Raw genomic sequence first — 19,366 nt, 5'->3', positions numbered from 1 at the left:
TACACATTAAAATGCTTAATAAGGAGAGCTACTTCAACAGGTTGTTCCACTGTTGACACAGAATTACGAAGAAAAATTTTAAAAACGGCGCATGAGAACAAAACACGTATACTGACAATGTTGAGGTACGAAACAAATAGAAACATTTGAATATGTGCTCCAAAATATCGCTTTGGTTCAGAGACAGATCAAACCTACTGTACCGGTTCAGTCTAAATGATATTGGACTTGTATCTTGGCCACGATGACACGAAGTCTGCCATCTGGCCCCCTTTTCTGAAGACAACAATGCGACCAATATAGCATAACGTCCCTCTCCATATACACGACTTCTTTCAACAACTTTGAAATGGAGACAGGAGAACTTGAACATGGGCTCCTTGCCTCATTTAATATGTGAATATTCGATCTCCTCGTTCGCCCTTCTATATCAAGACATTTTTCTTGTAGTCGGGCTACTTGTAGACCGAGGTGGCGTGGGGTTGTTTGCAAACTGGTAACAACATTTGAGCATGTGGAAAGGCAGTGCTCCAAACCATTAATGGATTTTTTCATAGCTTCCACATCAGTATAAAGCAGAGCAATACCACAAATCACTTCCTCCTTCACAGCCCGTATTTCACTTAATAGCATCAAATTAATCAGTGCAGGCAGTCTTTAACTCTGACCTCAATAACACAGTTATATCTTCGGTCAGAGTTGAGAGAATCTCAGCCTTCACATCTGCCATCTCCATCTCTCAGGGTGTCTAGTGACTCCCGCTAGTAGTGCTAGGCCTGTTAGGTTAGCAATGTTCTTGCCCGTGTATGGGTACTGATGCAAATTTTCGACCATTTACCTGAGGTAAACATTACATATTCATACAAACATCCAGTGTGTTTTTTTTTTCTGAATAGTGCCAAAAACTTAATTTTGAGTAAAAATATCAGCGGAGCTCCTGACTTCCTAATCCACTCCATCACCTGCTCAACCCCCCCCCCCCCCCCCCCCCCCCGTGAGGAATCATTTAAGTATTATCTTGAGGGCAGGCACTAGTTATTAGAGCGCCAGTAATTATTAGGCAATGATCTTATGTAGCACTTCTCTTTTTGCTTAAGTTGAAAAGCAATTACACTTATAAATCAATACAGGACAATCTCTTACTCAACATACAAAATGATTTATTGTGGCTCATTGTCCATAAATGCTCCAGACTTGCAGTAATGAAAAACCAGTGTTATTATTAAGTATTAAGTATTATTAAGAAAAGAGAACAAATAACACACTTCCAGAAACTGTATGCAGACCTCCGTGTCTTTAGATTTACAAAAATGTTAGAGGAGCACCTCTTTTTCCGTCACCCAGGTATTTCTTAAGGAAAGCCTGCACTTCTGGACTGAAGAGGTTTGTGTGGAAGTCTCTGGCTGTTTCGATAGACTGTGTTTTGTCTTTACATACATCCTTCAATCCCCAGCTGATGATTCCAACCTATTAAAAAACAAACAGTTACACTAACAGTTCTCCTAGGACATGGTCTTAGACTGCAAATTTCAGATCAATCATAAACATTTTATAGTTCAACTATTTGAGGCATCTTATTTGAGGCATCTGCTCACAGATATTTAAATGCAATACTACATCAAAAAATAAAAGTTTGAAGGCAGGAGGTGATTTAAACACTGACCTGAATCACACGATACTTTTGCTCTATAAATGTAGCACCACCAGAATCACCTGTTTGGAAGTAACAGACATTAGAGTGAAAACCTATAAGAATAATTCACAGTATGTTCATATAAGAATTAAATGTAAAAAAAAAAAAAAAGAAAGAAAAGAAAATGTAATTGCTATCCTCAGAAAGACAATGTAAAAACATAAACAAGAATCTTCTATTTAACACACTAAAATATTCTGAAACACTACATTCAATCTTTCTCTAAGAAGCTCTGCCAGATGTGTATTAGCAAACAACTTAAGGTAAATTACCTTTGCATGAAATATCATCTACTTGATTGTGTTCAGCCCCACCAGTGCACAGGAAGTTTTCTGTAATAATCTTCTTAGCTTTTTCATCTGTTATTTTTAATTCCTTTTTGGCATCTTCAATACATGAGGCCCTCTAAGGAAAAGGTGGAAACAGTATGAGATTAGCAGATGTTTTTAACTTTGTGTAGTGGCATACAAAGGACTGATTAGTGATACATTTGACACACTGCTTGGCTATTCACAGATAATACGCATATAAAGATTCATTTCTCTATGAACATAACGTTTTTAGTTCCTGCACCTTTAACAAACGCTTTTTAATGCATTTAGGTTAATAACTGAGGCTTGGGAGAAAGAAGCATGCACAGGCTTATACTATAATGTTAAATGTACAAGAACTGGTATGTTAAACATAGGTTCCTTTAAAAAGTCTAGCCTAGAGGGTTTTATAAATGTAAGAATTTGTTTCTACAACGGACATTTGTGTGTTAAAGTGGTTGTACATCATACAAAGTGTCACACATTGCACAGATACCTTGAGTTTCTGCAGTAATGTGAGTTCTCATGTTCTCATTTTACACTTTGACTTAAGGAATTTAGCAGATGCTCGTATACACAGTGACACATATTTATCAGTGTATGTGTGTGCTCTCTGGTAATCAAACCCATGACCATCTCACAGTTTAAAGCCACCTTCTGCCATCCCTCTGATGGCAAGTACAGAGGCGAGTGCCTGCTCCAGCTTAAACAGGGATCGTATTCACCAACCAAACTGCCTTTGCCTTCTGCACCATGCATGCATCAGGTCCATCAGGTTGGATGGCATCATCCATGAACTGTATTGCACAGTTCCAAAATGACTCCAACACTCCTTAATCCTCTGCTGGTCTGACCCCATTCCAGTGTGTGTGTGTGGTTTCCAGCCTCCTCTGTTTTCATGATACTCCAGCCAGACTGATGCCCCAGCTATAGACTACCTTCATAGCAGGAACCAAGGAACAGAGTCTTGCTGTCAACCAGCTACATCATCCTCCACCTGTCCTACCGTAAACTGTCCACGGTACTGTAGAATGTGCAAAGTTTTCCAGTGTGAATCAAGCAATCTATAAACTACAACTGCCGCATCACTGCTGTGCTCACCTATGATTCATGCCTCCCCTCTTAGATTGATGGTCCCTTGTCCCTTAGCTGATGTGGTTCCTTTAATTTTTTTAAATCAAAATTACAACATATACCCTTCATTTTTACAAATGCACTGCAAATTTATAGATGTGATATAAAGAAAATATATGCATATTCAAAAACCTAAAATTGTGGAAACACTTATGATTTACAAACATTTATTTCAGAAATACAAGAGCTTTGTCTAAAATAGTGTACTACTTTACTCATTCGCTAATCACCACATAGTCACCACATTTTATACAGAATAAGCATGTCTATGATACTGGTAAGCCTACTCATATACAGCTGATATCTGCCATAGGAAACCGCTCTAAATTGTGGCTTTGATTAACTGCTGCACTGAATGCGACCACGCCGTGTTGGGGCTGTTTAGCGTTATTCTTGGACAACTGGATGCACCGGGTCAAATCGTTCCTTTTTAGAGTTTTAATCAATGTGGGGTCAAACTCTTTTATTTTAGCTACAAGCACATAAACAGACGAGAGTTTTAAAACCGGTTATTATTTTCCATTGGATTAAATGCGATAGGGCTAATTAAATCTAAGCGCTTTTATAATTCATGCGATTTAAAGTTTAATAATTATTCGTAGATTGTACTATTTGATTGTACTGTTTGTATTTGTAGTTTGTTTTTTTAGCTTCCCTGTGAAATTAACTGAGCTAAAATTGGAAGCTATTTCTTAATCTTTCTTAATTTTGAGCACAGACTTTGCTGGTTGCCCTCTTAACTATATTAGAGTAGTAGAGCCCAAGTCTTTTGTGTTGATTATAATATTTAATAAAATCTTAATGGTGTGATTCAATTGATTTTTGACTGCCGTTCGATAGCTCAGAGCTTAGAATTTGCCAGACCGTACTGGCTTATCAAGGGTAGTGGCAGTTAGTGTCGAAGTAAGGTAAAAACGCTGCAGACCTTCCCGAGGTGATAGATCTCTGGATGTATTAAGCAATATTATTCTTCTATTGTTTATACGGCCATAGAACCTTTCATAAACCCCTAGTTTCCGGTGCTGATTTGTTTTAAGTGAATGAACGTGCCCGAGACCTGATTTCTTAAAAGGGATCACAAATCTGAGGGGCAGCTGCATTGAGTGCAAACCCTGTCCTCATTCTTATCCCCAGCACTTTTAAAAGCAGTTACGCGCATGCCTATGACAATATTTTAAGCAAGTATAAACACCCACATGCAATGATACAACTTTAACTAACATACCTATTTGCAATTACCCAAAAACGATGGAAAGGTGGGCTAGTTTGTGAAAACCTCAGAAAATTCATATCACCGGATTTCTGTAATATTGATCGGTGCTTGCTAGCTAAAATTATTGAAATCTGGTCAGCTAGACTCCTCACACATCCATGTGACCGACAATGCCTGTTCTAGGACCGAAACCAGGCAGACCAGCAAAAATCATGAATAAAATAAATCCAAAATTGCATTTCGATGTCCATTTAAAAACTTCAGAAAATCGAGCAGGAAATGTGAATTGTGGGAATTTTCCAAAAAGCATGCGGTGGAATGATTCTGACAATGGAACAACCTAGACAATGTCTGAACTGGACCTGCTCTTCTTTGACATTTGCACTCCCGTCCTGGGTGCTGGCCTTGTAAAACAGACATAAACCACAACTCCTGCCAAACGTCCCTGAGATCTTTCACTTGTCTACAGTTTTTCAATAATAAAGGAATGCTAAGGCATGTTAAAAGAATAAATTAAATCTTAGAAACAATAGACTGTAAAATGTCTTTACCTTATGTCCTTGTTTGATTTGGACATTTCTTTTTGGAACAACATCATCCTTTTTCTTAGATGACATGAAATTAGCTTTTACAAGATCATTATTCATCAGCTCTTCCTCTGTAAGAACAAAAAGAGAAAACAATTTTCATAGTTGTAATTAAACCTCAGTTTAAGTTTAATGTGACATAACTGCTAGGTGGCTATGTAATAATCTTACACCCCTACAGATTTTTTTCATAATTCTTTGGGGTTTTTATAGTTTCTGTCTGTCTCATTAATATCTACATCAACACTAAATGTGTTTTTCAGTGATGTCTTTGACTCACTATGATGTTTGCAAGTCACACCACTGGAAGACAATCTTAGAGCCCCACTCGTCTCCTTGGTGCAGGGGATGCATATGGTTCTAGTATACAAGTAACCGAGAATACAAAGTTAGCATATACCTCGGGCTAGGTATATTCACACATGTAATTGTCATTGTTATATATAATTGTCATGCTGTTATGGGATGTTATGAAAACTGAAATTAAGATGTTGGATTCACTCAGATTGCTTACCTGAGATCAGTACCAATTAATACACTTTTCTCTAGTTCAATGAGAGCAACATCATACTCATAGAACTCTGAAATTCCCTCCTTCTCTTTATCTCTGATTTGGAATTTGGGGTGAGGTATGTATTCCTTCACTTTTGGTAATGGGGTGCCTGATCACAAATAAAAAAGGATTAAAAAGAGTGTTTATGACATTTTATGATCCTTGTGGATTTTTATTTTGTTCAAACTTCTTGAAAGGACTGTTTTCTTTCAACTGCATATGGTACCTTTAACATTTGGTGCCCCAACTTTAATATTTTCAGGTATATCACCAAACCTAAAGCAATGGGCTGCAGTTAGAATAAATGTAGGAGTGACCAGTGATCCTAAGCAGTTGACTACTGTACCATCCTCATGCTGTGGAGAACAAGAAAAGCAAAAATTCTTAAACTTTTCATCATAGCTGACAAAATCAGATAGACATCAAGAAAAATACAGAGGTAAAGTAGTTTCTTTAACATATATATTTTAATTTTAAATATAAACTCACTACACCAACAATTATTACATGGTTTTAAATACTATTTATTTATTATACTAACAGTCACATCAATCTTTATCAGCCAGGGGTATCCACGGCGCATGGTTGATGGTGTTCCATCGTCATAGTCTCTGTAAAGTCCACACAGACTCACGCTAGTGCTCTCATCTATGTAAGAAACAAAGGTATAATGTGATATGCACACACACACACACACACACACACACACAAATTCTCTCTCTCTCTCTCTCTCTCTCTCTTTCACTCTCTATCTCTCTATTTAATGCACAGTAAAATCCACTACAACTAAAGCAGTGTAATAATGATGCAGCCAACTAATGGTAATGCAAAAGTTGTGTGAGCTCTACAACAGAGAGAAGTACAGAAGTACCAATCATTTGATCAAAGGTTTCTTCCACATTTTCCATATCCTGGAGTAAAAAGAAATGCTTCTCATCCCGTTTTTTTGTTACCCAGTCATCAATGTCTTCTCTTTGCACATCATCACCCACACCAAACACATACAGATCTGAAATGTGACAATATCTGTGTCAGTGGACCATCAAAGTGCACTTTTTAAAGTTTTTATGTAGTTATGTGTTTTAAGATCAGATATTCTAATTTATCTTATTCACATTTAAATAGTATTTTGGTTGTCTCTAAAAGCACGGTATAGCTTACATATAAAGAATAATGCACAATGCACAAATTCTATCTAATGGATAGGAGAATTTATTGACAGAATTAGGAGCACTAGTATTACTAATAAAAATTCATTGCTAGTACAGAAAGAGGAATCCAAACTGTATATCATATAATGCAGGGTTTTCTCACCAAGATATTCATCCCGTTTCTCAACTTGTCCATTGTACACAACTTGTTTGATTTCATTAACCTTGTGTTTGGGTTTCCCTCCTATGTTGTAAATACCTGCAGACATTGAAATAGGAACTGCAAATTTACACTGACATTAACATTATATTATGATGAAAATATTGTTGAATAAAAAGTCATTACCATCAGTGAACATGATTATTACATGCTGTATATCATTAAAGGCCTTTTGATTTCTGGCCTTTTCAAAACTGATGCTGTCCAAAATTGCTCCATAGGCTTTTGCAATGTTGGTTCCTGTTTTGTTTCCTTTTGCTGCCAATTATAAAAAATTGTCATAATGAAACAGGGCAGTACTTAGTGTCAAAATGTGTTTCAAAGGAAAGGATTTTTGCAATGCATTATCACAAATGAATGCACCTTAAGATGAACCTTATGGTCAATGGCTTACCATCATATTTAAAGTCTGCCAGGTCCTGAAGAATTTTATCCAGTTTTTTTTCATCACGTCTCTTGTAATCAGTGATACTAACTATTCTTGTCACTTCTGTGGCAAAAATAATGATCTCATAGTTTGGGGAAACCTGATAGTAGCGAATCTGATGAAAAAAGGGTTCAGTTTAAATACAGTAAAGATTACCCTTAAGTGAGACCATTCTAATCTGGAACAATGCACAGTAAATGAGACACAGAACAAATGGATTTCACTATGTATATGGATTCCAGACATTTTACATACTAGTTCAGTGAAGCTTGTGAATATATTAAAGAGAATATATCAAATTAATCACAAATGTTGGGGTTAAGAGTCATAAATTGAAAACCAAGAATTCCAACATTCTTACTAACTTACTTTTTCTATAAGTTGCTTAATGATATTCTTTGCTTTATTAAAATCTTCTTCCTCTATGCTGTCAGATGCATCCAGGGCAATGTAGATGTCAAGTTTTCCCCCCTGCTCCAGTTTGATTCTCTTCCCTTCTTTATCTGAAACATAAAATAGGTGTGCTGTTATGAGTGCATTAATACATTAAACATTTTGCTACAACAATTATTAAATGTAGAATTTCTAAAATCAAAAGATCAAATAACACATTAGAAATAATAAAAATGACAAATGAGATGTATGTGTTTTCAGGTTTTAGATATCAAAGTGATGATACTAACAGGAAAATATGAGCTGTGGAGTCTACTCACCTGTTTCCTCATGCATAGTTAAAGTAGTCTGTAGAGAACTGCTAAAAGCCTCTGCTACTTCCTCTGGAGTGTCATATGTGAAATCGGCTAAAATGAAGAACACAGTAAAGGTGATATCAGGACACACATCACAATCCTCCTACTGTTCGTAACATATAAAGTACTGGAACATGCTTTATTATCGTGATACCAGTAATTAGTACATATATGACTAAAAGTCTGTTTCCAATATTAGTAAAGGTTGTACAAACCATAATTTATATTATTCGTAGATAACATGTTACATTTGAAAGCTATTCAGTGTGATGTGCAGCAGTATGATATGTGTAGACCAGGCTCTTCACCATAGCACTCTGGCTCTTGCCCTGACCACTGTCCATCATCCTGACATACACGAACTTTGGAACCCAGCAATTTCAAGTTGTCATGGCAACGGTAGGTAACCACATCATCGATGTTGAAGATGTGGCCTGTTCTTCTGGCGCCAGGCGGAATGCCGGGATCAGGGCAGTGGTCAGCTGTGGGTTGGGTACATTTCAACATGAGACACCTTCCTAGCTGCAGCTTAATGATTGTACACATGGTAACTTGGTATGAAAAGCAGCAGAACCAGTGGAAAAGCTCTTTACGTACAGTTACGACTACAAACGGGTGTGCCACCACTCCACTTCCCATTAGCCTGGCACACACGGGTGGAGGAGCCATGGAAGGTGTAATCAGAGTAACACCTAAAAGTTATTGTGTCATTTATGTAGTAAATCCTCTTGTAGGGGTCCACGATTCCATTATTCAGAACATTTGGATTAGGGCAAGTCACCCCTAAAGAATGAAAATATAGTGAGACAAATATCTAGAATGAAGGACAATGTGTCATTTATGAGAGACTAGGAGAAGTGTTACAGAATTATTTGCTGCTTACGTTTGCACTCTGGCTGTTTTCTGGTAGGTGCAGGATACCAGCGCCCTCTGTAACACTGGCGTACTTTCACAGGATGTGGATAATAACCCTCTGGGCAGTGGTACTTCAGTGTACCACCATTATTGGAGAGGGTGAAACTGCCTCCCCTGATGGCTAGGTTACTGTCCAAACACTGATGTGAAGATGGAGCACCTACACAGAAACCGACAAGTGGGATCTAATACAGGCTTGTGAAACTGTGATGAAATGGAAAGTAAGATTATGAAACAAGACTTGGAACCATTGGAGGTGTTTAAATGAGGAAATTACTTTGGTAACAACATTTCTGTTTGTTCAAGCAAAATATATTGGTTAGTATTGCTACCTGCCAAATTCAGACTTTAAAATAATTAAAACTTTGTCTGACACACATCATGGTATAAGTAAAATGAGGCCATGTTCACACTTTTATGTTTAAATGCCATTTTGCTTGAATATTTACACTTTAATTAATGTTAGAGGCTTATCCTGTTCTCCATATGTCTTAGTGTAATAAGTAATATAATAATCATTAGCTTCTCTCTCTCTCTCTCTCTCACACACACACACACACACACACACACACACACATCCAGGCTATCATTGCCTACTTTTTAAAAAATGCATATTTTTTGAATTGCTTAAATTATATTCTTTATTCAATTAAACTATTATAGCCTTTGATTTCACCATTGTAAATTTTAAAATTAATTTATTTTCCCAGCATAATAGCATTGCATATACAATAATTTCATTTTAGTAGAATATTGCAGTTCAAAATCAGCAAATAAATTATAGTCTACTCAACAACCCTTAGAATGTAAATGAATAGCAAGCAATATTTCATGAACTTATTTCACAATGGTTTATTTATGGTGTGAAGAAACTCTGTTTATAGTTGTTTTTCAGATATAGTTTGATAAAGTTATCTATTTAGATTAGTTTCTTCTGACAGCCAGTCATTTTGCAATTGTAATCTGCTCCTTAAACCGACTATTAAAATGAACTTCCTGCAGAACGCTACAAAATCATCCAATCAGCAACTCCATAAACGCGCCCGGAACAGATGGGTTCCACACGCGCAGCGGACCGCACTAAAATGGAAATAGCACCGATTTCAAGAGGACCGCTCGAAAATAGCCTTCAAATGACTAGCAGAGTTGGTCCCGAGTTGGTCCCGAGTTGAAAACATTGTATTGTGAAAACGGCCTTAATCACAATTAAGTCCCCAACCAGTGATGGATGAAAAACAAAACTTGACTTGTCTTGCTTCTAAGAGCAGAAACAAACCATAGACATGCAGAATGGACAATGTTCTCAAGGCAGGTAGAATGCAAAAATATAGCTATCCCTCAACAGTCTACATATTGTAAAGTAACTTGTTAATAAACAAGACTTGACCAAAGTTAAAAAGGTCATCTCAAATGGAATGACAGTGTTGCTTTTAAATTTACATTCATGTAAATGTTAGTGGTTAGTAAAGCACAGTCAAAATCGTCAGGACTTACCAGTTACAAGAGGACAGTGGCCTATTGTCATAAAAATGAATAAATTCAGACAAAGCAGAGACTTCATGTTGCCTTTACAAGCTTGCTGTAAATGGGGTTATAGGGAACTAGAAAGGTAGATGCATGTTTATATAGCAGGGTAGGCATGGCCATATAGAGGACCTTTTGTCACTGTTTAACAGGAAGTCAGACAGAAAGGCCCACTGAGCAAATACTATGTTTAAATATGATCTCACTTAGGTGCAACTTAATGAAAATTTTCAGCTGGTTATCTTGTCATTCACTATTATAAATGTAGAGGTTTTTTCTATTGCAATATTAATTTCTAATTAATTGATTTGACCTTTTATAATTTTATTATGGATCTGTTAAAACCTTCCTCAGTGATTGATTTCAGCTGGTTTTATAAATATAGCTAAGATACTATGCAGGACTCTCAGGCTCCCAGGACTCTGGTAGAGGACCTGAGTTTGAAGGAAAAATACAGCCCGGAGGGCGAGTGGGGAATTTTTATAAAAGAACCATTCTAAGTATACTTTTGGTTACAATGCAACAGAACCCTTGCTGTGGATGCACCCAGTGCAACAGAATGGTACTGGAAGAGCAGTTTAAGAGATGTGAAAACAGAGCACTGCAATCTCCCAAAGCAGGAACGAGTCAGCATTACAAGATGTCCAAGAGTGGGTCACAGTCATTGAGAACTGGGTAGCACCTGGCCTTGATATGATCCATGCCTACTAGTTAAAGCTGATGGCCGACTAGCAGAAAAAATGAACCAGCTGCTAATTACTGGCTCCCATCTGGGCAGACTACCACTGGTAATGAAGAAGCAAGGGTATGTTTGCATGTGTGTGTGTGAGTATAGATAGATAGATAGATAGATAGATAGATAGATAGATAGATAGATAGATAGATAGATAGATAGATAGATAGATAGATAGATAGATAGATAGATAGAGAGCTTATGAGCCAACCCTTTGCAGCTATAATGGCTTCAACTCTTCTGGGAAAGTTTTAGGAGTATGTTTATGGGAATTTTTGACCATTATTCCAGAAGCGCATTTATGAGGTCAGACACTGATGTTGGACAATAAGGCCTGGCTTGCAGTCTTCACACTAATTCATCCCAAAGGTGTTCTATCGGGTTGAGGTTAGGACTTTGTACAGGCCAGTCAAGCTCTTCCAAACCAAACCCGCTCATCCATGTCTTTATGGACCTTGTTTTGCACACTGGTGCGCAGTCATGTTGAAACAAGAAGGTGCCATCCCCAAACTGTTCCCACAAAGTTGGGAGCATGAAATTGTCCAAAATCTCTTGATATCCTGAAGCATTAACAGTTCATTTCACTGGAACTAAGGGGCCAAGCCCAACTTCTGAAAAACAACTCCACCCTATAATCCCCCCTTCACCAAACTTTATACTTGGCACAATGCAGTCAGACAAGTTCCGTTCTCCTGGCAACTGCCAAACTTGTCCATCAGATTGCCAGAGGGAGAAGCATGATTTGTTACATCAGAGAACACATCTCCACTGCTCTAGAGTCCAGTGGCGGCATACTTTACACCACTGTATCCGATGCTTTGCATTGCGCTTGGTGATGTAAGGCTTGGATGCAGCTGCTCGGCCATGGAAACCCATTCCACAAAGTTCTCTACACACTATTCTTGAGCTAATCTGAAGGTCACATGAAGTTTGGAGGTCTGTAGCGATTGAATCTGCAGAAAGTTACCGACCTCTTAGCATCCGCTGACCCCAATCTGTCAGTTTACATGGCCTACCACTTCGTGACTGATTTGCTGATGTTCCCAATCACCTCCACATTGTTATAATACCACTGAAAACAGACTGTGGAATATTTAGTAGCGAGGAAATTTCATGACTGGACTTGTTGTACAGGTGGCTTCCTATCATAGTACCATGCTGGAATTCACTGAGTTCCTGAGAGCAACCCATTCATTCACAAATGTTTGTAGAAGCAGTCTGCACACCTAGGCACTTGATTTTATACACCTGTGGCCATGGAAATGACTGGAACACCTGAATTCAATGATTTGGATGGGTGAGTTAATATTTTTGGCAATATAGTGTACATGTATATACAGTATATACCTATTTCTATACATATACATCCACTGCAATTTGATACCAGAGATTTTTCATTACATTCTTATATAATAAATTTGTTGCTTTAACCGTGAATCCTTAGCAAACCTTAGAGCTGCTAAGTGTATAAGAGGAATGGGACAAGAGAAGAATCTCTGTAATCTATATTATTGTGCAAAAACGGAATTTCACCTATACTAATATGGGAAATTAAATGACAGGATAACATGAAATGCAAATGTCCTCAATGAACAGTTTTTATCCAGAGCTACATGTTGAACTCCCTGGCCTTGCAAAAAAAGAAAAATTTACAAAGAAAGTTCCTGTTTGCTCTTAGATTGAAATACAGAAGCTACATGCAATGACTATGCAAGTGCTCATTTTGCAATGTACTTGAAATGCTGTGTAATGCAATTTCATTTTCATTTATTTGAAGATTATAGCAGCACATTTTATAGCAGTTTGACTTTCAGAACTTTAAAGTACAGTATATTCAGAAATCATCAGAAAGATTGCCCACTCTAAAATCACCCCATGTACTCCTGTTGTCCAAGTGTTATGTTAGCTTCCCATTACATCCCACATAAAGATTAAACTGTTCTGCTTACGAAGCACTCCATGGCACCCTTATCTCAGCTCCTCTGTCCATGCATGCTCTCCTATGCACTTATTACCCCCATACTCCGCTGGCTGACAGATCGTTCTGGGCCCAGTTTCCCCAAAATTTCATAAGGTAAAATTTGTCTTAACTGATATTCTGTGCAATTCCTGCCTTAGAATTTATCAATTAACTTTGTGCTACAGTGATTTTTTGAAAGGTCAGCCCAGTGTAGTTGCTCGATAGCACTGGGGTTTGTTGCCATGCCTGAAGTAATGTTTTCTCTTTCAAAGCTCATGACAAAAATGCACCTCTTCACACAATAGGATTGCATTCATGACTCCTAACTGGTTATTTTCTACCCTTTGGGTATTTTTTATTCATACTCCACTACTCAACCTGAGCTCCTCCTTTTAAGATGGCATGGCCTTGTTACACAGTCAGTAGCTGTATGAGTATGTTGATTTTTGTGCATTAATGCTAATTTGTCTTCTCCTTTTCTCCTAATATGTATTCTCTTTTCTCATTGTTTACCCTGTTTATAAATTTAAAGACTTGGGTGTGAGAGAGACACTATATAAATAAAACCTTCAGTTATTTCTCGGGTAAAATTTCCTTAGCTGTAACATATTGGAAACCTGCCATTTTTATTTGTTGTTTTTATAATGAATATAAACCTTAGTTATTTTTAGATGTGTACAAGAGGAATGTGACAAGAAAAGAATCCCTGTACTCTATGTTATTTCTCAATAATGACATTTCCCCAGTGTTATGTATCATATGTAGTATGCATATGTCTGATTTGTAGGGGTTTTTTTGCAGTGAAAGTGTTTGTATAATCTTGAAGCTTATATGCATTGACTATGTGAACATCCATCCTTCTGTGTATAGACTAAAGCAAGATGCATATATTTGTATGTATACAAAGATAAAGACATGTTAATGTAAGGGAATATGGCTATCTGTGCTATTTTTATTTTTTTTTTGCAATAATTAGATTACAGCTACATTTAAAAATATGGCAATTACTAGCAGGATCATTTTTTGATTGGTATTGTTCATTTTTTCAAATAGGCAGCAACTGATCTCATACTCATGTGTCAGCTGCCCTTTGCTTTTTACAATTTATTCTAACAATTGTATTGCTAGTATGTATATGTGTGTGTATATACACTGCCTGGCCAAAAAAAAAAGGTCACACACACTAATATTTCGTTGGTCCGCCTTTAGCTTTGATTATGGCACGCATTCACTGTGGCATCATTTCCACAAGTTTCTGCAATGTCACAACATTTATTTCTGTCCAGAGCTGCATAAATGTTTCCCCAAGATCTTGTATTGATGATGGTAGATTTGGACCACTGCACGAAGTGTTCTCCAGCACATCCCAAAGATTCTCAATGGGGTTCAGGTCTGGACTCTGTGGTGGCCAATTCATGTGTGAAAATGATGTCTCATGTTCCCTGAACCACTCTTTCACAATTTGAGCCCGACAAATCCTGGCATCATCATCTTGAAATATTCCCATATGCCATCAGGGAAGAAAAAATCCATTGATGGAATAACCTGGTCGTTCAGTATAGCCAGGTAGTCAGTTGGCCTCATTCTTAACATTTCTGAACCTAGACCTGACCAACTGCAGCAACCCCAGATCATAGCACTGCCCCCACAGTCTTGTACAGTAGGCACTAGGCATGATGGATGCATCACTTCAGCTGCCTCTCTTCTTACCCTGATGCACCCATCACTCTGGAACAGAGTAAATCTGGACTCATCAGAACATATAACCTTCTTCCATTACTCCAGAGTCCAATCTTTATGCTCCCTAGCAAACTGAAGCCATTTAGCCTCACTGACAAGTGGTTTCCTTAAGGCTACACAGCTGTTTAGTCCAAATCCCTTGAGTTCCCTTCGAATTGTATGTGCGAAAATGCTCTTTTTCACTATTAAACATATCCCTGAGTTCTACTGTTTTTCTACGATTTGATTTCACCACATGTTTAAGTGATTGCCAATCACGAAAATCCAAGGTTTTTTTCTGACCACATTACTTCCTCCAAGATGATGTTTCCCCATGGTCCTTCCACTTTTTAAATAATGCATTGGACACTTCTTAACCCGACTTTTGTAGTTTCAGCAATCGCCTAAGATGTTTTAACTGTTTGATGCATGCCAGTAATTTGACCCTTCTGAAACAGATTAACATCTTTTCCATGACCATAGGATGTGTCTTTCTACATGGTTGTTTAACAAATGAGAGGCTACTCACTGCATGCAGTAATTATCCAATGAGAGGATCTTACCTACTTGCTTAGTTAAACCCAGGTAGTGACCTTTTTTTTGGCCAGTGTTACAGTGTTAGGCTGTGAGGCCGTAACAAGGAAAAAGAGACAAACAGCTAATATAATGGAAGTTGTGATAAAGTGAGCAGCAACAAAACAAACAGAAGCACAAATGGAAGGTGTTTTTCAGTGCATTTTACAGAGGTTATGGTTCATAAACAAACAAACTAACATGTCGGCCCGAGTGCCGCAGGGCGCAAGGCAGGACGCACAGACTTCCTTGACAGGGACAAACATTTAATAACAAACGACAGCGGCACTCACGTATTACAAACGATAAACATGAACAAGAAACGATTGACGTTAAACGAACACAATACACAAGGATACGTCTAACAAACACGTTACACTTAGACATTACATCTGCAATGACCAACCATGCCACACACCCTGACGTGAGTTTAAATACACACAGACAAAACGAAGTACAGGTGTGTGCAGGCGTGGCCACACACGAGAGTCCTCCTACTGCACGTGGCTGGCCAAACCACGTGACTCGCGGCTCCCGACGCGTCCGTCCAATGAACGCGAGCCTCCGGGCGCCATGTACAAGAAAACACAGCACGGCAGTGCCTGGCGCACACCCAGTACCAGGCAGGCTAGGTGCCGCCAGCAAGGGAGACCTCAAGGCAAGAGGGAGAAAAGCAGCTTCCCTGCCTCTGTTGGGGCAGTCCGGTATGCTCCACAAAACGTTGCACCTGTAAACACAAAGGCGCAAACACAAACGCACGATAGCGCCAACACACAAACATATGGCGCTGTGACGTGACGCCTGCCGTCCCCGCAGGCGCCTTGACGTGTCCGTGGCCTCAACGGACACGCGGGGGTGCACGTCCGCCCCGATTCCAGATGTGCTACCGCCCCTAACGGTCTTCCTCTCTTCCGCTGCTCTAGGAGCGTCCCTGCGGCGGTTTGCCTCCGAGGCTTTGGGCAGACCCATCCAGTCTCGCTGGCAAGTCCGCTGAGGAGAAGGGGCTTAGGAGATCCCGCTGGCTCCACGCGACCGCCCTTTTTCTGTAACGTTACACGTTACATTTAGACATTACATCTACAATGACCAACCACGCCGCACACCCTGACGTGAGTTTAAATACACACACAAACCACAAACCAAAGTGTCTTCAGGAGTGACCAAAGACAAAATAACAAACAAAACCCACTCTAATTAAATAAAACTACCCACTAACTAATCCTAACAACACAAAAAACCTACAACAAACTTTCCTAACTCTACATCTCCAAACAATAGGAGATGCACTCATTATATTAATATTTCGCTGAAGATTAAATTCTATATTCCACAAGGTATATTCCAATCACAGATTCAATATGAAGAACTTTGTTTTCACAGATGCCAAAACATTCAATACCTATCTGGAATGTTTACACAGGTGGAGCCAGTGTGACATGATTTTAGGGACTGGGCCTTCGTCAGCAAAGGGCCTTCCCACCAATGCTGGCCTGCTGGGAAGGGACGTATGGACAACCTTTATATATCTGCTGAGTTGTTCATGAGTCTGTTTATAGAAAATACAGGGGCTTGTGGGAGTTTGTTGATGACAATACTGCCTGGCACTGTAGGGAATTCATGTTATGAAAAGTAATCCAAAAGCAATGGAAAATAATCAGATTATGTTACTTTAATATAATAATACTTTGGATTCTTTTACAGATACAGATATATGAATAGTAATGAGCCAACTTGTATTCCTCCACTCATGTATCACCAAGTGTATAATCTCTCATATTTGAAAGGTAAATGGCAAAAATGAAAACTGTATTTAGTGTTACACATGGATTATTCTTAAGCAAATACATGATGGGAGTAAAGAAGCTTTAAATTTAAAATAAAGATATAACATGAAATGCAAAGAAAAGGGGAAAACAAAACATTTACAAACAGAAGTTATCATTGGCGCTTAGATTTAACACAAGTTGCTTTTAGAAAATACACAAGAATTAATTTTGTAGTGTACTTGAAATGCTCTGCTACAATGCAATTTCCTTCCTTTTACTAAAAGCTGGTGATAAAAGTTACTACATCACCCTGGTTCTGCATAAACACTATTCATATATCAGTAATAAGGCACAAAGCCATCTCCAATGCAAAGAATGTCTGTCATGAAAGTATCGGAATTATGCCACTTAGAAAATAATGCTAAAGATGACTTAATTGTGTGAGAATTCTACAGAAGGTATATTTTAAACCCTGGCCTATTTTTCCCAAGGTTTATTGAGAATCTACACAATTTACCAACAGCCAAAAAAAAAAAAGCACAGTAATGCTAAGCAGATTGTTGCGTAAAAAATAAACACAACAAATGAAAGTGCATTCACTCGCACACCCCACTTCCCGTAAATCAAACAAATACACGTCAATTCTGGGATTTTTGCTTTGCAAACTGAAAAGTTCAAAGTCTCAAAAAGGGGTAACCTGTGCATTTCCCATTAGGTAACAACAAAGTTAATAATAAGTAATACTACTACTAAAGATAATGATCATTCATTAAAAACTTTACATATAGTTTTTCAGGTATTGATTATAATGCTTACATGTGGGACAGTGTGGTGCAGGGACATGACTAGAATCCCATACATGTGGCACATGGCACCAAGCCCACATTCCATGGCCTTACACTCAGGGAGTTGTATTCATTCCTTCCCTTCACCCCTCCTCTCCCCACCTGTTCAGTGCTTTGTTGTTTCTATATATATATATATATATATATATATATATATATATATATATATATATATGATATTTTCCACAATATTCAGTTTGCCTCTCTTCTTCAGAAATCAGAGTATTTTTTTAAAGCACTGAACAAAGGAAGCAAACAGTATCATGACAGTAATCAGAACAGAGCTTATGTAGAGGACAGGATAAACATTTTATAAACTACTGCTAAAAGGTAAAGCTTCTGTAAAAGTAAAAACAATTGTTATTAGTGGTGGTGGTGGTGCTATTATATGCAACTTTGTTTATTATACATTTTAAATAATGCTTACAAAGTGCTTTACAGAGTATAAATGCAATTGAAGGTAATAAGACAGGTAATAAGACACAAATAGAAGATAACATCTAAAACAAAAGTATAGCAGCAAAAGTAATATAGTTTACTAGTATATTGAGGGAATGTAGTTTACAAATCAGACTGTTACACAGGATAATTTTAAGTTTCAAGTTTGGTTTATTTGTCACATACATAGTCATACACAGTATAACCCGCAGTGAAATGGTTGAGAGTGCTCTGTCCAAACTGAGGAAAAAGAAAAAAGAAAACAAGGGTGCATAGAGAAATATATATCTATATATGTACAAAAATATATTAACAATGTATGTACAATATATGTATATTATGTTTATATACGCAATGTACAATGTATATGGTTGTGTATATATGTATGTACACAATGTACAGAATGTACAGATCCATTTTGTAAAATGACATATTTACAGTTTTTATGTTTCACCACATTGCAGAGACCATAAGAAAATGCATGTTACCAAAAGCACAAAGCATATAATTCTGCAAAAGAAGCTACGTTTCCCAGCTACAAAATTAGTCTGTCTGACATATACACTTGTATGTTGCGCCTCCTCGTGGTTGATCTCATATTCACGAAGTAGGTTTTGCACATAATTCATCGGTAATATAATTTAAATTAAGAGTATTTCGAGTGGGCTAACAAATCGTCCCTCTTTCATTTACGATTTAAAATATACTATTCTAGAAATAGAAAATCGAACAGAACTTCAGTGTGTTTGGCCGACAGGAATTGTTTGATAGGCCGATGTTAAACCCCGCCAAATTGTTTTAAATAGAGCGCCAATTTTGTAGCTAGTTATTCCTATTATAGAGGTGACAGCAGCG

The 19,366-nt window shown here is 37.8% G+C and overlaps 1 protein-coding gene across 1 annotated transcript; it reads right to left on the bottom strand.

Moving 5' to 3' along the window:
* Positions 1–1,148: 1,148 nt before the first annotated feature.
* On the bottom strand, positions 1,149–10,533 carry LOC113585998 (complement factor B-like). The gene is made up of 18 exons (XM_035526769.1): positions 10,448–10,533; positions 8,922–9,113; positions 8,636–8,821; positions 8,347–8,520; positions 8,003–8,089; positions 7,659–7,792; positions 7,257–7,404; positions 6,989–7,120; positions 6,806–6,901; positions 6,363–6,500; positions 6,033–6,139; positions 5,718–5,847; positions 5,453–5,600; positions 5,219–5,298; positions 4,903–5,009; positions 1,966–2,098; positions 1,664–1,713; positions 1,149–1,467 (listed from the first exon to the last, which is right to left on the bottom strand). Exons 1-18 carry the CDS (start codon positions 10,512–10,514, stop codon positions 1,303–1,305), a joined length of 2,274 nt encoding a protein of 757 aa, XP_035382662.1. The 5' UTR covers positions 10,515–10,533; the 3' UTR covers positions 1,149–1,302.
* Positions 10,534–19,366: the final 8,833 nt, after the last annotated feature.

The sequence above is a fragment of the Electrophorus electricus genome, chromosome 6 (genome assembly GCF_013358815.1).
Source record: "Electrophorus electricus isolate fEleEle1 chromosome 6, fEleEle1.pri, whole genome shotgun sequence".
NCBI classification, from domain to species: Eukaryota; Metazoa; Chordata; class Actinopteri; order Gymnotiformes; family Gymnotidae; genus Electrophorus; species Electrophorus electricus.
This window is presented reverse-complemented; position numbering and strand designations above follow the sequence as displayed.